The 27,783-nt window shown below is 47.5% G+C and overlaps 2 protein-coding genes across 4 annotated transcripts in view; one reads left to right on the forward strand and one right to left on the reverse strand.

The window, feature by feature from the left end:
* The first annotated feature begins 1,047 nt into the window (after positions 1-1,047).
* Positions 1,048-12,656, forward strand: synm (synemin). Of its 2 annotated transcripts, XR_004410421.1 has the most exons (5): positions 1,048-1,971; positions 3,775-3,899; positions 6,593-6,660; positions 8,806-12,089; positions 12,253-12,656. XR_004410421.1 is itself a non-coding variant. In XM_033014838.1 (4 exons), exons 1-4 carry the CDS (start codon positions 1,192-1,194, stop codon positions 11,391-11,393), a joined length of 3,561 nt encoding a protein of 1,186 aa, XP_032870729.1. In that variant the 5' UTR covers positions 1,048-1,191; the 3' UTR covers positions 11,394-12,656. The 2 variants fall into 2 exon arrangements, 1 of the variants encoding a protein (XP_032870729.1); XM_033014838.1 differs by having other exon boundaries at positions 8,806-12,656.
* Positions 12,657-19,530: 6,874 nt separating this feature from the next.
* Positions 19,531-27,783, reverse strand: part of ttc23 (tetratricopeptide repeat domain 23) — a 33,832-nt gene continuing 25,579 nt past the window's right edge. The window contains exons 9-11 of one of the 2 annotated variants that reach the window (XM_033014864.1): positions 26,734-26,883; positions 21,520-21,602; positions 19,531-19,996 (exon numbers count right to left, since the gene is read on the reverse strand). In XM_033014864.1, coding sequence (XP_032870755.1) covers positions 19,870-19,996; positions 21,520-21,602; positions 26,734-26,883 — 360 coding nt within the window. In that variant the 3' untranslated portion in view covers positions 19,531-19,869. The remainder of the gene's footprint in view (positions 19,997-21,519; positions 21,603-26,733; positions 26,884-27,783) is intronic. The other variant, XM_033014865.1, reaches the window with a different exon arrangement.

Consider the following 27,783-nt stretch of genomic DNA (forward strand, 5'->3'; position numbering starts at 1 on the left):
AAAAAGATTAAAAGAAATAATTACAGTGTAGCCAAAATATATATTTTTTAATGAAAGGATTTTGTACCCTAAAATCCTTTCGACCTATTAAATAGGGTTTAATTAAACAGTAAATGTAGAAATTAGAGGCAGGAAATACTTTAACGACTAGTTTCAAACTCCAAAGCTTGGACTCGGCCTGGTAGCTTTCAAAAGCCAAGGTCAATGTTTAGACCTGGTCTGTTGTTGCTCTTCATTGAAGGGGGTTGGGCTGATAAATATTGACCCTGACGCCATTACTGGAGAGGACAGACCATTTAATATCACAATAGACAACAGGCAATAGGTGCAGGAGTAGGCCATTCGGCCCTTCGAGCCAGCACCGCCATTCAATGTGATCATGGCTGATCATCCCCAATCAGTACCCCGTTCCTGCCTTCTCCCCATATCCCCTGACTATCCGTTATTTTTAAGAGCCCTATCTAGCTCTCTCTTGAAAGCGTCCAGAGAACCTGCCTCCACCGCCCTGTGGATGGGGACGATCAGCCATGATCACATTGAATGGCAGTGCTGGCTCGAAGGGCCAAATGGCCTGCTCCTCCACCTATTGTCTATTGTCTATTTCCCTCTGAGGCAGAGAATTCCACAGACTCACCACTCTCTGTGAGAAAAAGTGTTTCCTCATCTCCGTTCTAAATGGCCAACGCCTTATTCTTAAACTGTGTGTGGCCCCTGGTTCTGGAACTGAAACTGAAAATTCACTCGGGCAGCTCCATTCTTCCTGTAGAGTTAACTTTTCAAGTACAAGTGAGTTTATTGTCATGTGTCCCTGTATGGGACAATGAAATTCTTGCTTTGCTTCAGCACACAGAACATAGTAGGCATTTACTACAAAACAGATCAATGTGTCCATATACCATCTACCACTGTTCTGTCCACAAGGGGTCAGAACTGTTGCAAAGCCCTTCTTCTGTCCCAAGTTCTCAGTGGGTTAAACAGAGTTCTAATGACTCATTGCCTGCACCGCCCCCTTTATAGCTGGGACCACCTGTCAGTGTGGGAAGGGATAAGAGGACTCACACACTACAGACACACACACACAGACATGGATATCTTTCTGCCTCTCTTCATGCTAGGACAAGGAGCTCACACAGCCTTCAGCTTGAGTAACTGATTCGGACTGAGGACCAGGAACAGGACCAAGCAGACAAGATGTTTCCTTTCAAAGCCACCATTCTCCAGGAGAGGTCCCAGCTCCAGGAGCTGAACTGCCGGCTGGGGTCTTACCTCGCCGGGGTCCGGGAGCTGGAGCGGGAGAACGAAGAGCTGAGCGTTGAGATCGGGCGCTTGAGGCAGGCGGGGGCGAGGGAGGGGAGCCGCTCCCACGCCGAGGAGATGGCCAGGACTCGCTGGGAAGTGGAGGAGCTGACTCTGGAGAGGGCAAGGGCTGAGATGCAACGCTGCCACCTCCAGCGGGAGATCCAGGAGCTGAGAGACTACCTCCTGACCGAGCAGACTCTACACAGCAAGAGAAGGCATGAGTTGGAAGCACATCATCAAACTCTACAGCAGATGGATGCCACCAACACTTCCCTGGAGGGTATCATCTCCCAGCTGCAGGGTGAGTATTCAGCCATGGAAGCCCAACACCAGCGAGACATGGGGGAAGTGGAGAAAGAACTGAGGAGAGGCAGCCAACTCCTGGTCACCCAGAGACCCAGCCCTATAGACCTGGAGAACCATTCCCTGGCCTTTTCCGAAATCTGGCAGGAAAACCTAGAGGTGTACAGGCACAACATCGAGGAGCTTGAAGCCACGGGGCAGCAGGACGAGGTGAGGGGGGAAGAGTTCCAGAGAGAGAACGCACTTTTGCTCCGAGATGTGGAAACCCTGAAGAATGAATTGGAAGAGCAGTGTGTTCTCCAGAGCCAACTGGAAGAGGACTTCTTAAAAGTTCAGCAGGAGCATGGCGAGGAGGTGGATGGATACCAGGTGAGTCTGTGGAATTCTCACAGAGAGTTGTGATTGTGTGGAATTCTCACAGAGTTGTGAGTGTGTGGAATTCTCACAGAGAGTTGTGAGTGCGTGGAATTCTCACAGAGAGTTGTGAGTGTGTGGAATTCTCACAGAGAGTTGTGAGTGTGGAATTATCACAGAGAGTTGTGAGTGTGTGGAATTCTCCCAGAGAGTTGTGAGTCTGCAGAATTCTCACAGAGAGTTGTGAGCGTGTGGAATTCTCACAGAGAGTTGTGAGTGTGTGGAATTATCAGAGAGTTGTGAGTGTGTGGAATTCTCACAGAGAATTGTGAGTGTGTGGAATTCTCCCAGAGAGTTGTGAGTCTGCGGAATTCTCCCAGAGAGTTGTGAGCGTGTGGAATTCTCACAGAGAGTTGTGAGCGTGTGGAATTCTCAGAGAGTTGTGAGCATGTGGAATTCTCACAGAGAGTGGTGAGTCTGTGGAATTCTCTGCCTCAGAGGGCGGTGGAAGTCATTCTCTGGGATACTTTCAAGAGAGAGCTAAATTGGGCTCTTAAAAATAGCGGAGTCAGGGGATATGGGGAGAACTAAGGCAGGAACGGGGTACCGATTGTGGATGATCAGCCATGATCACATTGAATGGCGGTGCTGGCTCGAAGGGCCGAATGGTCTATTCCTGCTCCTATTGTCTATTGTCGATTGTGATGGGGGAGAACTGCTTGCTACACTCTGCTCTTCCGTAGAAGCTCACCAGAAAGGCTGGCTCTGTCCCGTGGGTAGTGTTGGATAAGGATTCACTGGAGATGACCTTGGTGGGGAGGAAGCTCCTCAAACTGCGAGCACCTTCAGCAACAGACTGGTTCCACCAAGATGCAGCACAGGACACCACAGGAGATCTTTTTTCCCTGTGGCTGTCAAACTGTACATCACCTCCCCCTTCTGCCGTGGGGTAGACTGACTCCCCCCCACCCCTCCCCCCCACCCCAATCTTTGCACATCCCCAATCCTAGACTTTCCCCTCATCACCTTAATTTCATGTTTCATGAATCTTGTGTAGGAAAGAATGGCAGATGCTGATTTAAATCGAAGGTAGACACAACATGCTGGAGTAACTCAGCGGGACAGGCAGCATCTCTGGACAATAGACAATAAACAACAGGTGCAGGAGTAGGCCATTCGGTCCTTCGAGCCAGCACCGCCATTCAATGTGATCATGGCTGATCATCCCCAATCAGTACCCCGTTCCTGCCTTCTCCCCACATCCCCTGACTCAGCTATTTTTAAGAGCCCTATCTAGCTCTCTCTTGAAAGCATCCAGAGAACCTGCCTCCACCGCCCTCTGAGGCAGAGAATTCCACAGACTCTCCACTCTCTGTGAGAAAAAGTGTTTCCTCGTCTCCGTTCCAAATGGCTTACCCCTTATTCTGAAACTGTGTGGCCCCTGGTTCTGGACTCCCCCAACATTGGGAACATGTTTCCTGCCTCTAGTGTGTGCAAGCCATTTACAATCTTATATGTTTCAAACCGTACACTGGTTCTATCCTACACAGTTGGGGCAATTTACTGTTTCCTGCCGCTAGTGTGTCCAAGCCCTTAACAATCTTGAAATATGGACCATATTGACAAAGCAGGCTCGAGGGGCTGAATGGCCTCCTTCTGCTCACGTTTCCTTATAGACGTCCATCTTTGCTGGGAATACATTCCGAGGTCTTATTATGTTGTCATCCACCTCTGGTGCTGGAGTAGATGGGGAATTATGACCTGTGAAGTCTACACATGGAACTGTTTGACTAACTGTGCCTCGGTTGTTGTATACAGAGCCAAGTTGATGTGCTGGAGGATGAGAAGCAACAGCTTGCATCAGCCATTGCCCTTAATCTCAGGGAGCAGAAGAGGTTGATGCAGGTGAAGATGGGACTGAACCTCGAGCTGGCCACCTACAGGTAACGTTTCAATCTTGCACGCTTTGACAACGGGCTGGAACCCCAGTTGACTGGAATAAGGCTAACCTTACAGTTGAACCACACAAAATGCAAAGTTGCCCTTGTTATTCTTCTTTTGTGCGGCTTGTTCTATTTGATCTTCTGTTTGTGCACGTCGAGTTGATCGCATTAGTCGAAACAGGGCGGACCAGGTGAAGGTTGCAATCTCCCACCCCCAAAGTTGCCCTGATGCACAAAAGCTTTTCAGGAGCAAAGTGTGGAATTCAATAGGGTGGGAGATGTGGGGAACTCTCTCCCGCAAACGTCTGATATGTCCAGGGTCGAAATCTCCTCAAGGTATGCCTACTTTGAAGAGGTTCTCCTCCTCTCTCTGAAGACCTCCTCTCTCACTGCCCCCCCCTCTGTGCTCACTGTCTCCGCCTCTTCCGTCGTCTCCCCCCCCCCCCCACTCTCACATCAGTCTGAAGAAGGGTCTCGACCCCAAACGTCACCTATTCCTTCGCTCTATAGATGCTGCCTCACCAGCTGAGTTTCTCCAGCATTTTTGTCTACCTTCGATTTTTCCAGCATCTGCAGTTCTTTCCTAAACATCTAGTTAGTGCTATTGTTTACATTCAGCACTGTGGCCCCTACCTGTCCACCAAACGTACTCCCCCACTAACTTCTCCTTCCAGTTCTTGTCTCTCTCTTGCATTCACCTGGCTCCCTACTCTCCCCTTTGTACCCACTCCCACAGTTGATGGGCCCCACACTCTCACCGTTGTCAGGCCATTTCTATTTGCCACGATCATATTCATTGTTCCACAAACTTAGTCAAGACAAGTCAACTTTATTTCTATAGCACATTTAAAAACAACTCTCGTTGACCAAAGTGCTTTACATCAGTGCAGGTACTAACATGCTACATAGATCTAACAATACATACATACATACATACATACAGCGATCCCTCAGAGGACCTCAAGAAACGCTTGTGAGTAGAAATAGGTTTTAAGTCTAGACTTAAAAGAGTTGATGGAGTGGGCAGTTCTGATGGGAAGGGGGATGCTGTTCCACAGTCTAGGAGCTGCAACCGCAAAAGCACGGTCACCCCTAAGCTTATGCCTAGACCGCGGGATGGTCAGTAACCCCATGTCGGCCAGTCTGAGGGACCTGGAGGTGGTGTGGCGGGTTAGCAGATTTTTGATGTAGGTGGGGGCAAGCCCATTAAGGGCTTTGTAAACGAAGAGAAGGAGCTGGGAGCCAGTGGAGCGAGTCCAGGATCGGGGTGATGTGGTCCCTTTTTTGGCCCTGTCAGCATAGTCCAATTCTTCAGCACTGCCAGCATAGTCCTATTATTTAAAAGCACCACTGCCGGCACCTACAGTATATCACAAAGGTTTGCACAGTATTTCACTTTGCAAATCACAGGACTTTCTGAAAACGGTATGAATGGTGTTACAGAAATGTACATTTAGGATGGAACAATATGTAGCAACAGTCTCCTGCCAGAGATATAATATTCAGTTCTTGGAAAGACTTAGGATTTGCAGAGAGCTAAATCAACCATGTCCCTGGCAAGCAGGGAAACCAGTGCATTCATAATATGATGTCATTAGAGCAGGACAAATAGATAGAAAACAGATGGACTGGAGGAACATCTTAAAGAAAACTGCTATCATCCCTGTCCAAGGGTGGTCACCTTTGTAATATACTGTAGGTGCCAGCAGTGATCCTGACAAGCAGAGATGTATAAAAATAAATAGCTAACTAGAAAGATGGAAGATAGACACTAAAAGCTGGAGTAACTCAGCGGGACGGGCAGCATCTGAGGAGAGAAGGAATGGGTGACGTTTCTGGTCGATATCCTTCTTCAGACTGTCAGGGGAGAAGGAAACGAGAGATATGGAAGGTCAAAGGTGTGAAAACGAGAGATCAAAAGGGACAAAATGCAAGGATAATGTAGAATTAGTTAGCTAGGGGAAGGTACTGAGGCACACAATGTAACATTTAATCAGGACACAAAAAGCTGGAGTAACTTGGCGGGACAGGCAGCATCTCTGGAGAAGGAATGGGTGACGTTTCGGTTTGAGACTGATCAGTATATATTACTAGAAGATACAGAATGTTACTAGCCCACAAGCTGCCAAATGCTGCTTCAAAACATTCTCTTGGACAGAGTTTCTGGTGATTTCATTCTTCCCTTCAGCAAATGGGTCAACCGTTATACTGAGTCTGAGCAAGCGCTGTATAACACCCCGGCATTGCTCCAGAGAGCGTAACTCCAATTCCAACCCCTGTTAACATTCTGTTTGGCTTTGCGGGGTTAATCCAGCCAGTTCGCTCTGCCAAATCACTTGGCTACACAATACTGCTGTGAGTTCCAGGAATCTTTGAGTAAACTGACATTCCCAAACTCGGAAACCGTTGCTATTCAACTTAAGGCAGTTTATAGGAAAAAATGAATGAGTCAGTTTTCCTTTGAAGGGAATAATGTAATGTCTAAACATAGCTTAAATGTGTCGACTGTTAATGCTGGTATAAGGGAATATTGTCGCGCCCTGGGTTGTCTTACAGACAAACGTACAGTATTCTTTACCTTCCCCAGTCTTGGCTTCATGCTCAGGCACAGCATCTCACAATTGCACAATCTGCAATGAATGTGCAAACCTATTGTGTATATCACCTGCACTTGTCATCACTTGTCTTCCCAGGGCCTTATTAGAAGCTGAACACAGGAAACAGCAGGAGATAGGGGAGCAGCGATGGAACTCCAGCAAAGGTACAACTACCGAGCCGGCTGCCAGCCCCTTTTCCGGGGTTACGTCCGCGCCCGGGTGGTGTTCGAGAGGGACTGCGGACGCGCTGTCCACGGGCGCCCTGAGGGATTTCCGGGACCGCTGGGCACCGCGAGGGGTTGAATGCATCCTTGACGTGGAGTGTAAAGGGCCGTCAATTGCGCCTAATTTACGCGTTATATATAAATTAGGTCCACGCGTCATTACGCGTGGGGTGCGCATGGTGAGGCGTGGAATCGTGTGCGGTGGCGCGCGGTATCGTGCGGCGCTCCAGGATTTAGTACAGGAACTAAATCCTCGCGCGCCACCTGCGTGACGTATCGCGTACGCACGCTAACGCATTGGGTACGCACGCTGACATATTGCCGTCCTACGCTTGTGTCCCGACGACTCCCAATAAAGAAAAGCCTCAATTTAAAAAAAAATCATATTTATTTTTAAAATCTTAGAGTCATACAACACTGATACTGGCCCTTCAAACCAATGTGTCTTTGCCGACCAAGGACCCATTTGCCTGCATTTGGCCCATATCCTCGAAAGCTTCACTATATATGTAGACATTGTGATTGCTCCCCCCTCTACAGCTTCCTATGGCAGCTCTCCCTACAGTTGCCACCTTCTATGTGGAAAATCATGACCTTCAGGCCTCCCTTATCTATCCTTGCTCACATTAAAGCTGTATCCGCTAGTTTTAGACTCATCTACTCTGGGATAAGGATTCCGACAATCCACCTTATCTTTGGCCCTCATGACTTTATAAACCTCTCGGGTCACCCTCGACATTAGATGTCTTAAGCCCCTGTCCCACTTTCCCCTTGATTCAAACTCGGAGAATGTCCGTAGCGAGTCCGTGGATATTTCGTAGCGGCTCGTAATGCCAGCCGTAGGTACTTGGGGCATCAGGTAAGTCGGGACGTTTTTTTCAGCATGTTGAAAAATGCCCACGAGCAAAAAAAAATTAGCTCCGAGGAACTATGGCTGATATCTCCGAGTTTGAATCAAGGGGGAAACTCGGGAGAATTCGTGGGTAACTCGGAAAAGTGGGACAGGGGCTTTACTTAAACACGAGTTTTGTTGTTGCGTTTTTTTTCCTCATATGATGAGTTATTTGACACAACTCAATGTAGAGATCAGCTCCTGCATCAATAGAAACATAGAAAATAGGTGCAGGAGGAGGCCATTCGGCCCTTCGAGCCAGCACCGCCATTCAATGTGATCATGGCTGATCATCCCCTATCAATAACCCGTGCCTGCCTTCTCCCCATATCCCTTGACTCCACTAGCCCCTAGAGCTCTATCTAACTCTCTCTTAAATCCATCCAGTGACTTGGCCTCCACTGCCCTCTGTGGCAGGGAATTCCACAAATTCACAACTCACTGGGTGAAAAAGTTTTTTCTCACCTCAGTCTTAAATGACCTCCCCTTTATTCTAAGACTGTGGCCCCTGGTTCTGGACTCGCCCAACATTGGGAACATTTTTCCTGCATCTGGTTTGTCCAGTCCTTTTGGCCTCCTAATCTGAGGAAAGACATTCTTGCCATAGAGGGAGTACAGAGAAGTTTCACCAGACTGATTCCTGGGATGTCAGGACTTTCATATGAAGAAAGACTGGATAGACTCGGCTTGTACTCGCTAGAATTTAGAAGATTGAGGAGGGATCTTATAGAAACTTACAAAATTCTTAAGGGGTTGGACAGGCTAGATGCAGGAAGATTGTTCCCGATGTTGGGGAAGTCCAGAACAAGGGGTCACACAGTTTAAGGATAAGGGGGAAATCTTTTACGACCGAGATGAGGAAAACATTTTTCACACAGAGAGTGGTGAATCTCTGGAATTCTCTCCCGCAGAAGGTAGTTGAGGCCACAGTTCACTGGCTATATTTAAGAGGGAGTTAGATGTGGCCCTTGTGGCTAAAGGGATCAGGGGGTATGGAGAGAAGGCAGGTACAGGATACTGAGTTGGATGATCAGCCATGATCATATTGAATGACGGTGCAGGCTCGAAGGGCCGAATGGCCTACTCCTGGACCTATTTTCTATGTTTCTATGTTTCTATAATATTATATGTTTCTATGGGATTCCCCCTCATCCTTCTAAACTCCATTAAATGATATATCATTACTTTAACAGGTGTTGACATGAGATCACAGAGATACAACGTGATGCCGCTTCCAACACTTGACTCTCTGGATGGAATACGATGGATGCCAAGTCGAAAAACTCTCCCCTCAACCATCCAGACAGACTCTGTGACAATCGCCAGAGGAATAACATCAAAAGCTATTCCATCCCGAATCTCTGGAACACGGAAGATCAATAGTTCTTTCTCAGAAAAAAATCTCCTTTACACTGGTAAGTCTTCACCAGTTCAAAATGTGGATCCTGCAGCAAGGCCGAGGAACACCTACAAAGGAATGGCGCGGTCGACTTTGGCCCCCCGTGACCCATTCAGCACAGTGAAGAAACCTCAAGAGCAGCGCAAAGTCCTTGTGGAGGAGGTGAAAACGGGTCAAGTGGTCTTGGAGAGGCCTGAGCCAGCTGTGGAAGTGACCGCCTTCCCAGCTGGGATACATGCCATGGAGGCGGTCGGCGAGAATAAAACTACCACGTCAGAGAATAAAGCCAAACCTCAGAGTTCAAGGGACTTCCCCAAGCCTTTTAGTCGGGTGGAATATTATGATTTTGACGGGCGATCCGGTGAGACAGCAGGAGAGGAAGAGTTCAAATGGCAAAGTTCAAACAACGTGATAACCTTTGAACCCGGTGCAAAACAGCTGGAGTTCAAAGCTGACTTGAGTGAGGTGGGGTCACTCATGAGCCCGGACCGATACAGCCCTGCGGCCGACTTTGATCAAATCGAATCAGAGTATTACCTCCCGGATAATATCGTAGCAACAAGCGACGAGGAACCCACGACAGAATTCGTAGGTGAGAATTGGGCGAGAAGTCCAGCAGAAGACTCGAGGGACTACAGAAGGATAACTCTTTCCAGGGAAGGGGTCTTGGCGGGTAATGTCAGAATCGGGGACGTCTTTGAAACAGTGATAAATCCCACCGATCTGGGAGAAATGGTTTTCCCGGAAGCTGCCATCACTTATCGCATTGATGAGCAGGAAGCGCTGGAAGATGGGGCAACAAAACGAGAAATCGTCATTCAGTCCCGGTGTGAGGAGACTGTAGACATGGCAGACGAGGCCAGTCTTCTGGAAGCGCTGAATAGGGACAGCAGCTGTCCAGAGATGCAGCTGACCGGGACCTTGGGGCATTTATCAGGGTCAGAGACGGAGTGTTTCATCGACAGGCAGCGGAACCTAGGCATTCAGGGAGGGGAAGCTACAGGGAAAGTATCTGTGGGCATTGAGGTAAATGAGCAGACCCCGGACGCTGAGAGCTTCCCCCCGCCACCAGATGCAGGACAGCTGTACGCCGGGGAACATGGTCTTGAAGGACCAAGTGGCAAATGCGAGGAAGTCTTAAATATCACCATGTCTGCTGCGGACTTCAGGAGAACGATGCGGTCAGGTCCTGAGGCAGAGTTGGCAACATTCCTGGAGAGGACAGCTAGTTTTTCTTCCGATGAAAACGCAGAAGAGGGTGAAGGAGAACTGTACGGAATAAATGAACAATACAAAAATATTGAGGGTGATGAAGCCCTCGAACACAGTGAACGAGCCCAATTCGCCTACCAAGATTCCTTTTCTAAAGAGGTCTGCTCACCACGCGTAATAGAAGAATCGATTAAGGTCCCGCAAGGTGTTCAGGCATCGATTGTGGAACTCCTGAAGGAGGAAACCGAGGATCCAACACTTAAACTGAAGGGAGCCTTGGAGCATCTGAGAGGGGCCGTGCCTGACAATCTGAGGGATGAGCTTGCCATTCTCACTGGAGAAATCCACGAGAGATCGGACAACATGTCGGTCAATATCAAGAACATCCAGCAGTCCTCACACAGAGGGGTTATCACGATAGAAGCTGAAGTCAATGTGTCACAAACTCTGGAGCCAGAAGACTTTTTTTCAATGGGAACATACAATGAAGATGAAGGGGATGTAAGTGAACGAGGGTCTGGACTAACGTTTCGTAACGATCAGCAGGAACTGCAAGGGCTATTGAATGGGAAAGACTCTCCATTCGTTGTGTCTTTAAATGATGGAGACAGGAGCAGAGCAAACGTTCAAGTTTTTAACGAACAAAACATCCTCTTTGAGCCCAGCGCAAGAGACGAGGATGAAGATGCTGAAGAATTTTCATCCACTCAAGGTCTTCAGACTGCATTTGAAATGTCTGGGCCAAGTGATATGGAGAGTGACTTGCCTCTATGGCTGCAAAAGGATGCAGATAACATGTTTGGGGAAGAGTTTGCGTACAAAGTCACGGATCCTGACGACTCATCTGCAACCCTGCACACGAGTGTGAACAGAATTGTGTCAATGCACTCCGGTGGCGGGGACAGCGAAGGGCCTGTGCCTTTCATCACTCAGGATGAATTTGCTGAAGGAACAGATGGAGAGGGACTGTTTGACAATGTTTACTACGAGCAGTGGGAATCCGGGAGCAGAGACGAGCCGGCAATCAACGAGCCTTCTGATTCTGAACTCGTGCAATACTCCACTCTTCCAAAGGTCCAGACCAAGCAGCGGGTCGTCATGTCCGAAAGCACCACGCAAGTGTTTCATGGTCAACGAGGCAATGGTGTGACACGGCTCGATGAAGATTAGCTGGTTCAGGCCGATGATAACCGATAAATAGTTCACGAAAGAAGATTACGTCCTTTTATCCAGAATCTAATCAACACAGAAAAAAATGGAGATCTACCATCACTGAGTGGACATTTGACAGTCTCAATGCAATCAGTGGCTGACTGGCCAGGGTGCCAGCTTGCCCGATGGCAAGGGGGCCCCTGATGAAGTGATAGCAAGTGATGGTGAGGGCCCCTGTTAAATGATAGCATTGTAGTTGTGGGTGGGCCCCCTTTGTCTCCTGGCAACCAATATTATTAGACCCAGTCCGCCACTGAATGCAATGATATATTTTATGCTTTGATGATGTACAGCTTGAGGAGTTTCTTGCCAAGCATATAACCACAGCTTGCAGGTTTTTCCCTAAAGGTGATTTCTGATTAACTAGGACATCAATGCTGTGGTGCTCGCTTACAATGGGAAAATAATCATTTAGAAACAACCTTGGTGGTGTGATGCAAGTAGATTTCAGTGACCAGCTTTCCAGAAGTAATGTCAGAGGCCAACACTGCAAGGGAACTGACAGAATGTCCCACTGTACGAGGCAATTCAAGAGTTCTCCCGGGTTTCCCCCTGAATCGAACTTGGAGAATGTCCGTAGCCAGTCCGTGGATGTCCCGTAGCGGCTCGTAATGCTAACGGTAGGTACTCGGGACATACCGGGAAACTCGGGACGTTATTTCATCCCTGTAAAAAAATGTCCACAAGTAAAAAAAATACTCGTGATGAAAAAAATTGTTACTTTTTTTACTCGTACGAGCCGCTACGGGACATCCACGAACTCCTACGGACCCGCTACGGGCATTCTCCGAGTTCGAATCCGAGGAAAACTCGGGAGAACTCGTAAATAACAGTGGGACAGGGGTTAAGGCCAGGGGGCACTGACATTGCAGTCACTTATAAGATCTGCCTGCTTAGTTTTAATTAGCAAGCCTCACAGTGCCTAATAATATTGCATGGTTAAGTTATGTTATGTTTAGATGCCATGCAGTTTGACCTGAATTTTAGACTCCTCTGGGCCAACTCATTATCAAAAATTATCAAGCACAAATACTAATATTGCATTGATAAAGAGGTGTAGATGGCAGCTTTGTTACTATCACAGACAATTAAGCATTAATAATTTCAAACCATGCAGGAAAAATGTTCCCAATGTTGGGCGAGTCCAGAACCAGGGGCCACACAGTCTTAGAATAAAGGGGAGGCCATTTAAGACTGAGATGAGAAAAACACTTTTTCACCCAGAGAGTTGTGAATTTGTGGAATTCCCTGACACAGAGGGCAGTGGAGGCCAAATCACTGGATGGATTTAAGAGAGAGTTATGCCCCTGTCCCACTTAGGAAACCTGAACGGAAACCTCTGGAGACTTTGCGCCCCACCCAAGGTTTCCGTGTGGTTCCCGGAGGTTTTTGTCAGTCTCCCTACCTGCTTCCACTACCTGCAACCTCCGGCAACCACCCGCAACCTCCGGGAACCGCACGGAAAACCACTCAGTTGCTGTTTACCCCTTTTGCTCTAATATCTATTATAATTTGATTCCATCAAATAATATCGATTATTATTTGGTCATTTTCATATAGATGGAGGAGGAGGTGGTTATTTAGCTTCTTGAACATGTTCTACCATTCAATGAGATTGTAGCTAACTTGTGACATGTCCAAATAATTGCTTCTGCCTGCTATCTTTTAATACTGATGGTTAAACAAAAATCTCTGAATGAAGAATTCAATTGACCTAATAATCACCAGTGGAGGATCGCACCAGATATTCACCACCTTTTGCGTCCAGTTGGGGTTCCAAATTTTCCTCCTGATTTTTCCCTTCCCGTTGAATCCCAGGAATAAGGTGGATGGAGAGCAATTTCCAAGCCTCCTTTCCTGTAGTTTGCAGTGTTTAAAATGTCTTTTTCTGTTCACAAAAGGAGTGTCGCCCTTGATACCTGAATCTTGTTCGACACACACACGGGAAAACAATAGACAATAGGTGCAGGAGTAGGCCATTCGGCCCTTCGGGCCAGCACCGTCATTCAATGTGATCATGGCTGATCATCCACAATCAGTACCCCGTTCCTGCCTTCTCCCCATATCCCCTGACTCCACTATCTTAAAGAGCTCTATCTAACTCTCTCTTGAAAGCATCCAGAGAACCGGCCTCCAGAGGCAGAGAATTCCACAGACTCACAACTCAAAAGAAAAAGTGTTTCCTCACCTCTGTTCTAAGTGGCTTACTCCTAATTCTTAAACTGTGGCTACAGTGTTTAAGAAGGAACTGCAGATGCTGGAAAATCGAAGGTAGACAAAAGTGCTGGAGAAACTCAGCGGGTGCAGCAGCATCTATGGAGCGAAGGAAATAGACAACGTTTCGGGACGAAACCCAAAGGAAATAGGCAACGTTTTGGGCCGAAACCCTGGCCCCTGGTTCTGAACTCCCCCAACATCGGGAATATGTTTGCTGCCTCTAGCGTTTCCAAACCCTTAATAATTTTATATGTTTCAATAAGATATCCTCTCATCCTTCTAAACTCCAGAGTATACAAGCCCAGCCGCTCCATTCTCTCAGCATATGACAGGAGTGTGGGGTTTGGATGGGAAGGTCAAAACGCCCAGACACAAGTGTAATGACATTTCTTTCCTGATCTTTCCTCTGTTTTCTTCAAACCTGCAAATGTATTGGTTGCACCTGCAGGCATTCTGCCAAATATGGAACAATTATTGCAAGTTCATGAGCAAAATTAGTATGGACATCAATGAGAAATGTACTCAAGCGTCAAACCAATTATATGTTATAAATAGTAATATGCTCACAGAATGGTTAGAGAGGGCATGTTAAGAATGAGGACTGAAAGCTGATGTTATGTAGAACAAGGCAATGGTTAGTAGACATGTCATATACTGCTTTTATGGTGGAAATTAACAAAGGAGCATTTACGCACAGCTCATTTTTGATTTACGGGATGGATTCCAGGAAAGCATTCTGTTAGGCTAAATGTCAGCATCTGAAAATGCTGAATGAAATGTGTTATTGGTATGTTGGTACAGTGTGTTCTGTGGGTCGGGGGACTGGCCTGCTGGTCATCAAATGGATTTTGCAATGAAGACATCTTAAAGCGAACAATGGCAACAGTGAAAATTTTGCAGATTAAATATTTCACAATCTCCAGGCATGCCCATGGGGTTTATGGACATGAAGTACTTTGTGGGGTGTAGGCAAGAAGCTGGAGAAACTCAGCGGGTGAGGCAGCATCTATGGAGCAAAGGAATGGGTGACATTTCGGGTCGAGACCCTTCTTCAGATTGAGGCAGCATCTATGGAGCAAAGGAATGGGTGACATTTCGGATCGAGACCCTTCTTCAGATTGAAGAAGGGTCTCGACCCGAAACGTCACCCATTCCTTCGCTCCACAGATGCTGCCTCGCCCGCTGAGTTTCTCCAGCTTTGTGTCTACCTTCGATTTTTCCAGCATCTGCAGTTCCTTCTTAAACTTTTTGAGGTGTAGTTACGATTCCATATAACTATGTTACTCAGTGTCTATGCTTCTGTTGGAAGGGGGAAAGGGAGCGGACATAGCGGGCCACAGCAAACTCTGTAGGTGGGTAACTGGTGTCTGTAGAGAAGTACACACTCCACAAGGAATAGTCTTTAAGGAGGGGAACTGACTAAATAAACCTATTGAATAAGGCAATCACGGTGGCACAGCGGTAGAGTTGCTGCCTTACAACAAAATGCAGCGCTGGGTTCGAGACCCGGGTTCGAGACCCGTTCCCAGGCTGACGAGCCCCATCTCCCCGAGATTCGTGGGGGCGGGAGCGTCTACCTTCCCGTGCAGGTCTATAGCACCTGCCCACTGCCCAATATAAGATTATACAATAGACTATAAACAATAGGTGCAGGAATAGACCATTCGGCCCTTCGAGCCAGCACCACCATTCAATGTGATCATGGCTGATCATCCCCAATCAGTACCCCGTTCCTGCCTTCTCCCCATATCCCCTGACTCCACTATTTTTAAGAGCCCTATCTAGCTCTCTCTTGAAGGCATCCAGAGAACCTGCCTCCACCGCCCTCTGAGGCAGAGAATTCCACAGACTCACCACTCTCTGTGAGAAAAAGTGTTTCCTCGTCTCCGTTCTAAATGGATTACCCCTTATTCTTAAACTGTGTGGCCCCTGGTACTGGACTCCCCCAACATCGGGAACATGTTTCCTGCCTCTAGCGTGTCCAAGTCCTTAACAATCTTATATGTTTCAATGTTACCTAATATAAGAACTAGTGGATGACAGGTTGGTCGGTGTGGGGACGTGAGATATGCAGGGTTGGTCGGTGTGGGGACGTGAGATATGCAGTAGTGTTGAAGTTTGGGGAGCAAGCACAGTTTGCTAACAGTACAGAGGAAGCCATCCTCTGAGATAAGGTTTCACTGAGCAGGAGATGACTAATGCTGGCTGTACGAAATGGTAACGGCTGATTTAAATGTAATACTCTGGATAAACAGACACCACTTTGTAGTTGCACATTGTATTTTCTTTTTCTAAAATGTTCTAATTTAGTAGTAAAACACTTCTTCCGATTCCAGAATCCTGTTGTTCTTTCTCATAAATGACTGCGTTACAAGCCAGTGTGCCAGACAGAGTCTGTGAAGATAATTAAACACTATGAATAGTCCATCATATCTAAGACTGCTTGCTGCAGTGAGAGCTTTATCTCAGCGTCAGGCACTGAAATCATTCCAGTTATGTTTTCGGAGCTTAATAGAACTGCCCTAAAAGGGGATTCTTCCTTCAGGGAAGTCACAGTGGGTGGGGCAGGAGGATAGACGGCTGATCGCTGATACACAAATTAGGAGATGCCAGCTCTACAGAGGACAGCAAAGTTGCCAGGGGAGGTGGTGGTGGGTGCAGACCTGATATATTGGCATTAAAGAGGCTTTTAGATAGGCACATGGATATGGATCACATGCTGGAGTTTCCATCCCATTCCGAAACCGACCTTTCTGTCCTGGGCCTCCTCCATTGCCAGAGTGAGGCCCAGCGCAAATTGGAGGAACAGCACCTCATATTTTGCTTAGGTAATTTACACCCCAGCGGTACGAACATTGACTTCTCTAATTCCAGGTAGTCCCTGCTTTCTCCCTCCTTCCCCTCCCTCTTCCCAGCTCTCCCACGAGTCTACTGTCTCCGCCTCTTCCTTTCCTTTCCCCACCTCCCCCCTCCCACCCCCCCCCCCCCACCCCCAGACATCAATCTGAAGAAGGGTCTCGACCCAAAACGTCAACTATTCCTTCGCTCCATAGATGCTGCCTCACCTGCTCAGTTTCTCCAGCATTTTTGACTACCTTCGATTTTACCAGCATCTGCAGTTCCTTCTTAAACACTGCAGACAGGGGAGATGAGTTTAACCTAATGACACGTTCGGTGACGGTTCTATGCGCCGAAGGACACTGGCCAATTCTGGAGTATGGTGTACAATTCTGGTCGCCAAATTATAGGAAAGATGTCAACAAAATAGAGAGTACAGAGGAGATTTAATAGAATGTTGCCTGGGTTTCAGCAACTAAGTTACAGAGAAAGGTTGAACAAGTTAGGTCTTCATTCTTTGGAGCGCAGAAGGTTAAGGGGGGACTTGATAGAGGTCTTTAAAATGATGAGAGGGATAGACAGAGTTGACGTGGATAAGCTTTTTCCATTGAGAGTAGGGAAGATTCAAACAAGAGGACATGATTTGAGAATTAAGGGACAAAAGTTTAGGGGTAACATGAGGGGGAACTTCTTTACTCAGAGAGTGGTAGCTGTGTGGAATGAGCTTCCAGTGGAAGTGGTGGAGGCAGATTAGTTTTTATCATTTAAAAATAAATTGGATAGGTATATGGATGGGAAAGGAATGGAGGGTTATGGTCTAAGTGCAGGTAGATGGGACTAGGGGAGAATACGTGTTTCCGTGCTGGAATTGTTATATGGTTATATATGGTTTTAAGCTGAAGTAATAATAATAATAATAATGGATGGGATTTATATAGCGCCTTTCTAATACTCAAGGCGCTTTACATCGCATTATTCATTCACTCCTCAGTCACACTCGGTGGTGGTAAGCTACTTCTGTAGCCACAGCTGCCCTGGGGCAGACTGACGGAAGCGTGGCTGCCAATCTGCGCCTACGGCCCCTCCGACCATAACCAATCACTCACACACATTCACACACAGGCAAAGGTGGGTGAAGTGTCTTGCCCAAGGACACAACGACAGTATGCACTCCAAGCGGGATTCGAACCAGCTACCTTCCGGTTGCCAGCCGAACACGTAGCCCATTGCGCCATCTGTCGTCCCGTAGCTTCTAACCACATTAACGAAGCTGTACCACCGACTGACATTTTTGGAGGGATCTCCAAGCTGCCTGCCATCAGGGAGAGACTACAAGGACCTAGGAGCCAATCCGTCTGAAATCCAAACCATTCCGTTTCCCAGTCTCCGGTTTGTTGTGGGACAAATGCCACAAATGCATCTCTAAAGTTCCTTTTTGTGGTTTAGTACAAAAAAATGGGTAGGAGTAGAATACAAGCCTGCTTGAAAGATCATAAAAAGAATTCTTTCATCCAAAGGTTATGTTCCCGGGACAACATTATGTTACTATGGAAACGCTGGCTTCAAAAACATGGCGAATCGTAACTAAAGTGCCCCAGCAGCTCCCTGCACCCATCCTGGATATCCCCCACAGTGCCTGCACCGTGGCTCTTGTGGGATATTGCTCGCTTGAACTTACTGCAAATTTATAGCAATTTAAGTTTCAGCAGGTCAGTTCTGAATGGAAGGCAGAGGCCTAAGAATTTTACAGAGTATTGAACATTGAGCATAACAGCACGGGAACATGCCTCTCATCCCACCATGTACATGCTGAACGTGATGTCAGGTTAAACTAATGTTGTATGTGACCCATATCCATGGGCCTATCTAAAAGCCTTTTAAACATCACTTTTGTGTCTGCCTCTACCACCAACCATAGCTGTGCATTCCAGGCATCTTAGTTTAGTTTAGTCTGGAGATACAGCGCAGAAACAGGCCCTTCGGCCCACCGGGTCCGCGCTGACCACACACACTAAAGGGCCTGTCCCACATTCACGACCTAATTCACCACCTTTTTTACTCGTGGACATTTTTCATCAGGCTAGAAAAAACGCCCCGACCTACTTGATGCCACGAGTATCTACGACTAGCATCACGACCTGCTACGACCTACCTACAACCTCGTAACGACCATGCTGCGAGTATGAGTCAAGGGCAAACTCGGCAGAGGTCGTGAATTAGGTCGTGAAAGTGGGACAGGCCCTTAACACCACCCTACACCCACTAGGGACAGTTTTTACATTTACACCAAGCCAATTAACCTACAAACTTGTACGTCTTTGGAGTGTGGTAGGAAACCGAAGATCTCGGAGAAAACCCACGCAGGTCACGGGGAGAACATGCAAACTCCGTACAGACAGCACCCGTAGTCGGGATCGAACCCGGGTCTCCGGCGCTGCATTCGCTGCAAGGCAGCAACTCTACCGCTGCACCACCATGACTGCCTAACTCTTCTACTCTATCTAATAGGCTTATAGCTAATATAACCCACAGTACATTCAACTGGACAAGTCTCAGACCAAGATACAATATACTAACCACATATACATCATTCATAAATTATATTTTATTGAAAATTAGAATGCAAAAAAAAAGAGAACCAAACTAACATTAAAAACTTGTTAGGAGATTCAGAATTCCAAAAGATCCCAGCAAATCCCAGCTATAGCCAGGACAACAGCTCAGCAAGGAACTGCAAGACATGATCTCCACAGGATAAGAAAACTCTAACCAAGCTTCAGTTTATAGTTCTTTCACTGCAAACCTTTATGCCCCTGTCCCACTTAGGAAACCTGAACGGAAACCTCTGGAGACTTTGTGCCCCACCCAAGGTTTCCGTGCGGTTCCCGGAGGTTTTTGTCAGTCTCCCTAACTACTTCCACTACCTGCAACCTCCGGCAACCACCTGCAACCTCCGGGAACCGCACGGAAACCTTGGGTGGGGCGCAAAGTCTCCAGAGGTTTCCGTTCATGTTTCCTAAGTGGGACAGGGGCATTAGTCTGTACATTCTCATTGGCGTAATAAAAAACCAATTCAAAGGCCTTAAAAATATAAGTTCAAGATAATAAAAATAGTTTGAATGAATTAAGAACATGCACAAGATGGTAACAGGTGTTCTAAAGACCAGCGGGCGGGCCAGTTGTGGAGTTTCAGATCTTCCATTTATCAGATGGGTTGAAGGCCACTGGACACAGTCAGAGGTGGACAAAAGACACAGGAGGATGTGAGGAAAAAATTCACAACCTGTTCAATGCTCTGTGATGGTTCTGTATTTTCATTGTGATATTGAGATGGAGATTCCCAGAGCTGGGCAGTGCCCATCGTCAGTTAGTACATCAGTCAGTCATAGACGTTTCCTTTGGTACCACCCGATATACTATGCTTTGGTATCACGGCACAGAATAGAGGTCTCTGCTTCAAATGGTCTGCTGCAGTCCGCCCTTCAACCAGCGCCAGTTCAGGGGATCTGTTGAAAACACCAACAAGCATTTAATACAACGTTCTCAATGTTGCTGCTGCAAGCAAACGTGTGTGTGGGAGTGTGTGTGTGTACAAGTGTGTGTGAGTGTGTGTGTGTGAGAGTGTGTGTGTGTGAGAGTGTGTGTGTGTGAGAGCATGTGTACGAGTGTGTGTGTGAGAGCGTGTGTACGAGTGTGTGTGTAAGAGTGTGTGAGAGTGGGTGTGAGAGTGTGTGAGTGAGTGTGAAAGTGTGAGTATGAGTGTGTGTGTACGAGTGTGTGAGAGTGGGTGTGAGAGTGTGTGTCAGAGTGTGTGAGTGTGAATATGAGTGTGTGCGTGTGTGTGTGTGCGTGTGAGAGAGCGCGTGTACGAGTGTGTGAATGGGCGTGAGAGTGTGTGTGAGTGTATGTGAGTGTGTGAGAGTACTTATGAGTGTGTGTGAGTGTGAGAATGTGAGTGTGAGTGTGTGTATGTGTGTGTGTGAGTGTGTGTGAGAGTGTGTGTGTGTGTGTGTGTGTGTGTGTGAGAGTGTGTGTGTGTGTGTGTGTGTGTGTGTGTGTGTGTGTGTGTGTGAGTGTGTGTGTGTGTGTGTGTGTGTGAGTGTGTGTGAGTGTGTGTGTGTGTGTGAGTGTGTGTGTGTGTGTGTGTGTGTGTGTGTGTGAGTGTGTGTGAGTGTGTGTGTGTGTGTGTGAGTGTGTGTGTGTGTGTGTGTGTGAGTGTGTGTGTGTGTGTGTGAGTGTGTGTGTGAGTGTGTGTGTGAGTGTGTGTGTGTGTGTGAGTGTGTGTGTGAGTGTGTGTGTGTGTGAGAGTCTCTCCGTCTCTCCCTGTATTGACACCAAACTACCCAAGACCACATGACCACTGCAAGTCTTGTTGCCACTTACTGATGTTGGGGCAAGGCAAGGGTTAAAGCAGTTGTGTTCAAAAGGGAACTGCAGATGTTGGAATATCGAAGGTGCACAAAATTGCTGGGGAATCTCAGCGGGTGCAGCAGCATCTATGGAGCGAAGGAAATAGGCGACGTTTCGGGCCGAAACCCTTCTTCAGACTGATGGGGGGTGGGAGAAAGAAGGAAAAGGGGAGGAGGGGGAGGAGCCCGAGGGCAGGCGGATGGGAGGGTGGGAGGAGACAGCTAGAGGGTTAAGGAAGGGGAGGAGACAGCAAGGACTAGCAAAATTGGGAGAATTCAATGTTAATGCCATCCGGACGCAAGGTCCCCAGGCGGAATATGAGGTGCTGTTCCTCCAATTTCCGCTGTTGCTCACTCTGGCAATGGAGGAGACCCAGGACAGAGAGGTCGGATTGGGAATGGGAGGGGGAGTTGAAGTGCTGAGCCACCGGGAGTTCAGGTAGGTTATTGCGGACTGAGCGGAGGTGTTCGGCGAAACGATCGCCCAACCTACGCTTGGTCTCCCCGATGTAAATCAGCTGACATCTAGAGCAGCGGATGCAGTAGATGAGGCTAGAGAGTTCCTAATGGCTTTGTGCAGCCCGAGTCATTGATCTGCTGGTCACTGAGGCATCACTTACTTGGACAAGAGCTGGACTGTTTGTTGAGTGGCTCTGGTCTTTTTGTGCTGTGAACCATACAGGAAGGTCTGAATTTCCAGACACTGTCAAAGAGAGAGATTAAAGTATTGAATTAGAAACTCTGCATTCAGCTAATCGTGGCAGCAATGTAGCATCAGCACATTGCAACCCAATGACCAAACCGAACGTTGTTCCAAGCTGCACGTGGAACTGCCATCGCTCCTGTTTCTCCCGGAGGTGCCCAGGTCCACGTGCTCCCCTTTACCACTCACTTGGCCCCACTAAGATCCCTGCTCACCACCATTCTGCCTCTTGGACATCTGCAACTTCCATCGCTCCATCACCAGACTGATTCCTGGGATGGCAGGACTTTCATATGAAGAAAGACCGGATAGACTCGGCTTGTACTCGCTAGAATTTAGAAGATTAAGGGGGGATCTTATAGAAACTTACAAAATTCTTAAGGGGTTGGACAGGCTAGATGCAGGAAGATTGTTCCCGATGTTGGGGAAGTCCAGAACAAGGAATTCCACAGTTTAAGGATAAGGGGGAAATCTTTTAGGACCGAGATGAGGAAAACATTTTTCACACAGAGAGTGGTGAATCTGTGGAATTCTCTGCCACAGAAGGTAGTTGAGGCCACAGTTCATTGGCTGTATTTAAGAAGGAGTTAGATGTGGCCCTTGTGGGATCAGGGGGTATGGAGAGAAGGCAGGTACAGGATACTGAGTTGGATGATCAGCCATGATCATATTGAATGGCGGTGCAGGCTGGAAGGGCCGAATGGCCTACTCCTGCACCTATTGTCTATGTTTCTATGTTATGTTTCTATGTGCCTTCAGATCCTAAGCTGTACTTAAATATCTCCAATCATTCAGAAGCACGTGGGCTGAGCAACAAGTTTCCATGCTATATCTTCAATCAATATAATTAAGGTTTGCTGGCTGGAGATTTGCAGGGTGTGAGAATGGGGAATACAGAATCAATGGCTATATTCATCCTGAAACTTAATTCCAATGGAAGTGCTGCCAGCTCAATACAAATTTATAAATGCATAAATTTAGATGAAATGCATTTAATTTTAGAAGCATCTGCGGTTACCAAGTGTCAGAAACTACCCTGGCCACAGCTGCTGTCTTGGAGAGCAACAGAATAGGAAACAGCGGAATGGGGTATCAGCTATCAGTGTCCATCTGCAGCTCAGCTTCCACGCAACTTGTGCAACGGAGCAGGCACGGGGAACTGCAGATGCTGGTTTACAAACAAAAGGCACAAAGTGCTGGAGTAACGCAGCGGGTCAGGGAGGCATGGTGGCGCAGCGGTAGAATTGCCTTATTATGCCCCTGTCCCACTTAGGAAACCTCTGGAGACTTTGCGCCCCACCCAAGGTTTCCGTGCGGTTCCCGGAGGTTGAGGGTGGTTGCCGGAGGTTGCAGGTAGTGGAAGCAGGTAGGGAGACTGACAAAAACCTCCGGGAACCGCACGGAAACCTTGGGTGGGGCGCAAAGTCTCCAGAGGTTTCCGTTCAGGTTTCCTAAGTAGGACAGGGGCATTATACAGTGCTTGCAGCGCCGGAGACTCGGGTTCGATCCCGACTACAGGTGCTGTCTGTACGGAGTTTGTCCATTCTCCACGTGGGTTTTCTCCGAGATCTTCGGTTTCCTCCCACACTCCATAGACGTACGGGTATGTGCGTGAATTGGCTTGGTATAAGTGTAAATTGTCCCTAGTGTGTGTAGGAAAGTGTTTCCACACTGTATGTCTAAACTAAACGAAATCTCTGGAGAACACAGATATCCATGTTCTCCAGAGATGCTGCCTGACCCGTTGACTTACTCCAGCATGTTTTGTCCGTTCAGGGAGCAGGCCTGCTGCTTAATTTCTGATGCAACTGCACACCACATGCGACAGCATAACAACAGGCAATGTTTGTTGCTTGTGAACGGATCAATGGGGCTAACATTGAGTAACAACGAGAGGGTAGACAATCAGAGCCTTTTTCCGCGGAGTGGAAATGTTTGACCATGGAGGGCAGAGTTATACGGTGAGAGGGGGAAAAGTTAATGGAGATGTACGGGACATTTTGTTTCACACACACAGAGATTGGTGGGGGCCTGGAACGCATTGCTACGGGAGGTGGTGGAGCTAGATACAATAGTGGCGTTGAAGAGGCTTTTGGATAGGCACATGGAAGTACGGGGAACGGAGGGATATGAATCATGTACAGGCAGAAGAGATCAATTTAATTTGGCTTCATGTTCGACACAAACATTCTGTGCCAATGGACCTATTCCTGCTCAGTACTGTTTTATCGAAGGTAGACACAAAATGCTGGAGTAACTCAGCGGGTCAGGCAGCATCAGGGAGGCATGGTGGCACAGTGGTAGAATTGCCTTACAGTGCTTGCAGCGCCAGAGACTCGGGTTCGATCCCGACTACGGGTGCTGTCTGTACGGAGTTTGTACGTCCTCCCCGTGGGTTTTCTCCGAGATCTTCGAAGGTAGACACAAAATGCTGGAGCTACTCAGCGGGTCAGGCAGCATCTCTGGAGAAAATGGATCGATGATGTTTCGGATCGGGACACTTCTTCAGACTGTTTTCAAGAAGGGTCCCGACCCGAAACATCAGTTATCCTTGTCCTCCAGAGATGGATCAGTCTCCATCAGTCGGAAGAAGGGTCCCAAAACGTTGCCTATTTCCTTCGCTCCATAGATGCTGCTGCACCCGCTGAGTTTCTCCAGCATTTTTGGCTACCTCCAGAGATGCTGCCTGACCTGCTGAGTTACTCCAGCACTTTGTGTCTATCTAAGGACTCAATCTGTGGGCTATTCCACCCGCTAACAGCCTGTGGTTCACCAGTCAATACAGTCACCTTAGACAGGTGCCAGAGGCTGCTTGTATTAAAGGGCATTACGAGGCCAAGTCAGAACATGGAAAGGAACTGGTCAGGACCACACTCAAAGTGCTCGCATTTAATGTGTTCTCAGGATAGCCCAGAGACTTCCAGAAAATTAGAAGGAAAATTTGAGCATTTCCGACTTCTGAAAGACTTTACAACACCAGAACAAGGCCAGGATGTAGACTCCATCTCTGTAATCAAAGCTCATGGCAAAATATAACTTCTGTTCCATTACTTATTCGTAATAACTTTATATTTAGGGGAACTCTTCAAAAATTCCTCTCAGACAATCTGACCACTTGTGTGGGAAGATGACATAAATATCACATTGTTTGTGTCTCAACCTCAGGATTTCCCCCAAATCCTAAAAGTATCTGTTTTTAAGGAAAGCCGCCATGGTTACTGCAGTTAAATATGCCTACACTACTTACACACAACCACATTTCTCAAACAGCATGGAGATAATGCAGCACTGAATGCAGGGTTGGCATTTTAGATGAAGAAAGGCTACATCAGATGATGGAGTGGGTGGGATGTCTTGGTCTTGTGTCAGTAGAATTTCATTGTTCTACCTGGGACATTAGACAATAAAACACTCTTGACTCCCTCTTGACTCTTGGTCTTGTTTCCACCCGTTACATCTACAAACTGACTCATGCGGCGCCTATTTAAGAGAGCCACAAGGAACTGCATGTGCGCGATTCTTGAGCAAAACACAAAGTGCTGGAGGAACTCAGCAGGTCAGGTCACGTCTGTGGAGGGAATGGACAAATGACGTTTGGGATCAGGACCCTTCTTCAGACTCAAAGAAGACTTAAGGGGCTGTCCCACTGTACGAGCTAATTCAAGAGCTCCCCCCAGTTTAAATAAAAGGAAACTCGTGGTAAGCACGTAGAATTTACGTAGCGGGTACGTCGGAGCTCGGGGACGTCTCTTAGCGGCTCGTAACACTAACGGCAGGTACTCGGGAAACGCGGTAAGCTCGGGAAGACTCGTGAAGATTTTTCAACATGTCCACGAGAGCCCCGAGTACCCACGAGCGGCCATTACCGTAATTCTCCAAGTTTGAATCAGGGGAAACTCGGGAGAACTCTTGAATTAGCTCATACAGTGGGACAGCCCCATCAGTATGAAGAACGATCCCAACCTGAAACATCATCTGCCCATTCCCTCCACAGATGCTACCTGACCCGCTAAGTTCCTCCAGCACCTTTGCGCTTGGCATTGATTTAAATTTCTTTACAGGGCACAGATGCCCAACACTAGAGGGCACAGCTATAAGGTAAGAGGGGGAAAGTTTAATGGAAGGGAGACAAGAATGCTGGAGAAACTCAGCGGGTGAGGCAGCATCTATGGAGCGAAGGAAATAGGCAACATTTCGGGTCGAAACCCTTCTTCAGTCTAGTGTGGGACAAATGATTTACACAGAGAGAGGTGGGGGCTAGGAACGCACCTTCCAGTCTACAGCGCCAGTTATGAGTCTGTATGTCCCAATGTGTTTTACAGCCAATTAAGTAATTTATGTTTTTTATTGTCCCGTGTACTGTGACAAGCTTTGCTTGTGTGCTATCCGATCAAATCAGATATTACTATAGATGAATACAATCCAGTCAAACACATATAAAATGTAGAGCGAAAAGAAAAATATCTGAGCACAGAATAATTTTATCATGCAGTCACTGCGACGACATAAGAAACATTACAGTCAATGGGCGCAAAGCGAGACCTCAAAATGCCGATGTGGTAAATGACCAGATAATCATAGAAACATAGAAAACAGGTGCAGGAGTAGGCCATTCGGCCCTTCGAGCCAGCACCGCCATTCAATGTGATCATGGCTGATCGTCTCCAATCAGTACCCCGTTCCTGCCTTCTCCCCATATCCCCCGACTCCGCTATCTTTAAGAGCCCTATCTAGCTCTCTCTTGAAAGTATCCAGAGAACCGGCCTCCACCGCCCTCTGAGGCAGAGAATTCCACAGACTCACAACTCTCTGTGTGAAAAGGTGTTTCCTCGTCTCCGTTCTAAATGGCTTACTCCTTATTCTTAAACTGTGGACCCTGGAGAGAAGGAATGGGTGGCGTTTCCTCATCTCCGTTCTAAATGGCTTACCCCTTATTCATGGCTGATCATCTAAAATCAGTTCCTGCCTTCTCTCCATATCCCTTGATTCTATAGCCCTAAGAGCTATAGTTACAGTAACTCTCTCTTGAAAACACGCAGTGGATTGGCCTCCACTGCCTTCTGTGGCAGAGAATTCCACTCGGTGACATTCCCTTGGTTACAAGGAGGAATGTGCAATTTTCCACACTCACTTTTTTGAATTTTTTGAAGGCTGCTCTCTGGCGCCCTTGCGCTAACTCGATTCCCCCGAGGAGTTGATACGTCTCGTCCACCTCGGCGCTGAAGTCTCCAAAAGTAGAAAGCTTGGCCGGGAGCGATTCCTGAAGCAACTTCGAAGCAGCCTGCAACAGAGGAATAGCCATCAACGTTACCTTGAGTGTGAACAGAAATAACTCCTGAAGATAGACACAAAGTGCTGGAGTAACTCAGCGGGTCAGGCAGCATCTCTGGAGAAAAAGGTTGGGTGATGTTTCATAAGTTCATGAGTGATAGGAGCAGAATTAGGCCATTCGGCCCATCAAGTCTACTCCGCCATTCAATCATGGCTAATCTATCTCACCCTCCTAACCCCATTCTCCTGACTTCTCCCCATATTCTCACCTACAAAGCCCTCCACCATCTGGCCCCCCCATATCTCACTGACCTCCTCTCCCCCTACCAACCCTCACGGTCCCTCAGATCCACATCAGCCGGTCTCCTCTCCATCCACAAGTCCAACCTCCGCAGTTTTGGGGACAGAGCCTTCTCCAGGGCAGCTCCCAGGCTCTGGAACTCCCTCCCCCAACTGATCCGCAATTCCGTGTCCCTCACCATCTTCCAGTCCCGCCTCAAGACCCATCTCTTCACCTCTGCCTATCCTTAGCCCCATGTCCCCCTCCCTTTTCATCTGTGCATTAATTGCCTCATATTGTGTTTTGAATTGTATTCTGTCTTTACTTTGTGTACTAGTCATGTCTCTACTATTTATTTCATTCCCCTTACATGTTTTTCCTCTACCTGCTAAATTTTCGTAAGGTGTCCTTGAGACTCTTGAAAGGCGCCCATAAATAAAATTTATTATTATTATTATTATAACCCCTGACACCCGTACTAATCAAGAATCGATCTACCTCTGCCTTAAAAATATCCATAACTTGGCCTCCACAGCCTTCTGTGGCAATGAATTCCACAGATTCACCACCCTTTGACTAAAGAAATTGCTCCTCATCTCCTTCCTAAAGCACCGTCCTTTAATTCTGAGG

Source organism: Amblyraja radiata, chromosome X, assembly GCF_010909765.2.
Source record: "Amblyraja radiata isolate CabotCenter1 chromosome X, sAmbRad1.1.pri, whole genome shotgun sequence".
In the NCBI taxonomy this organism is placed as follows: Eukaryota; Metazoa; Chordata; class Chondrichthyes; order Rajiformes; family Rajidae; genus Amblyraja; species Amblyraja radiata.

Coding starts and splice junctions, on each gene's coding strand:
- synm (XM_033014838.1), top strand. CDS start 1,192: ATGTTTCCTTTCAAAGCCACCATTCTCCAGGAGAGGTCCCAGCTCCAG. Junction 3,900..6,592: donor CTCGAGCTGGCCACCTACAG/GTAACGTTTCAA, acceptor TTGTCTTCCCAG/GGCCTTATTAGAAGCTGAAC. Junction 6,661..8,805: donor GCGATGGAACTCCAGCAAAG/GTACAACTACCG, acceptor TTACTTTAACAG/GTGTTGACATGAGATCACAG.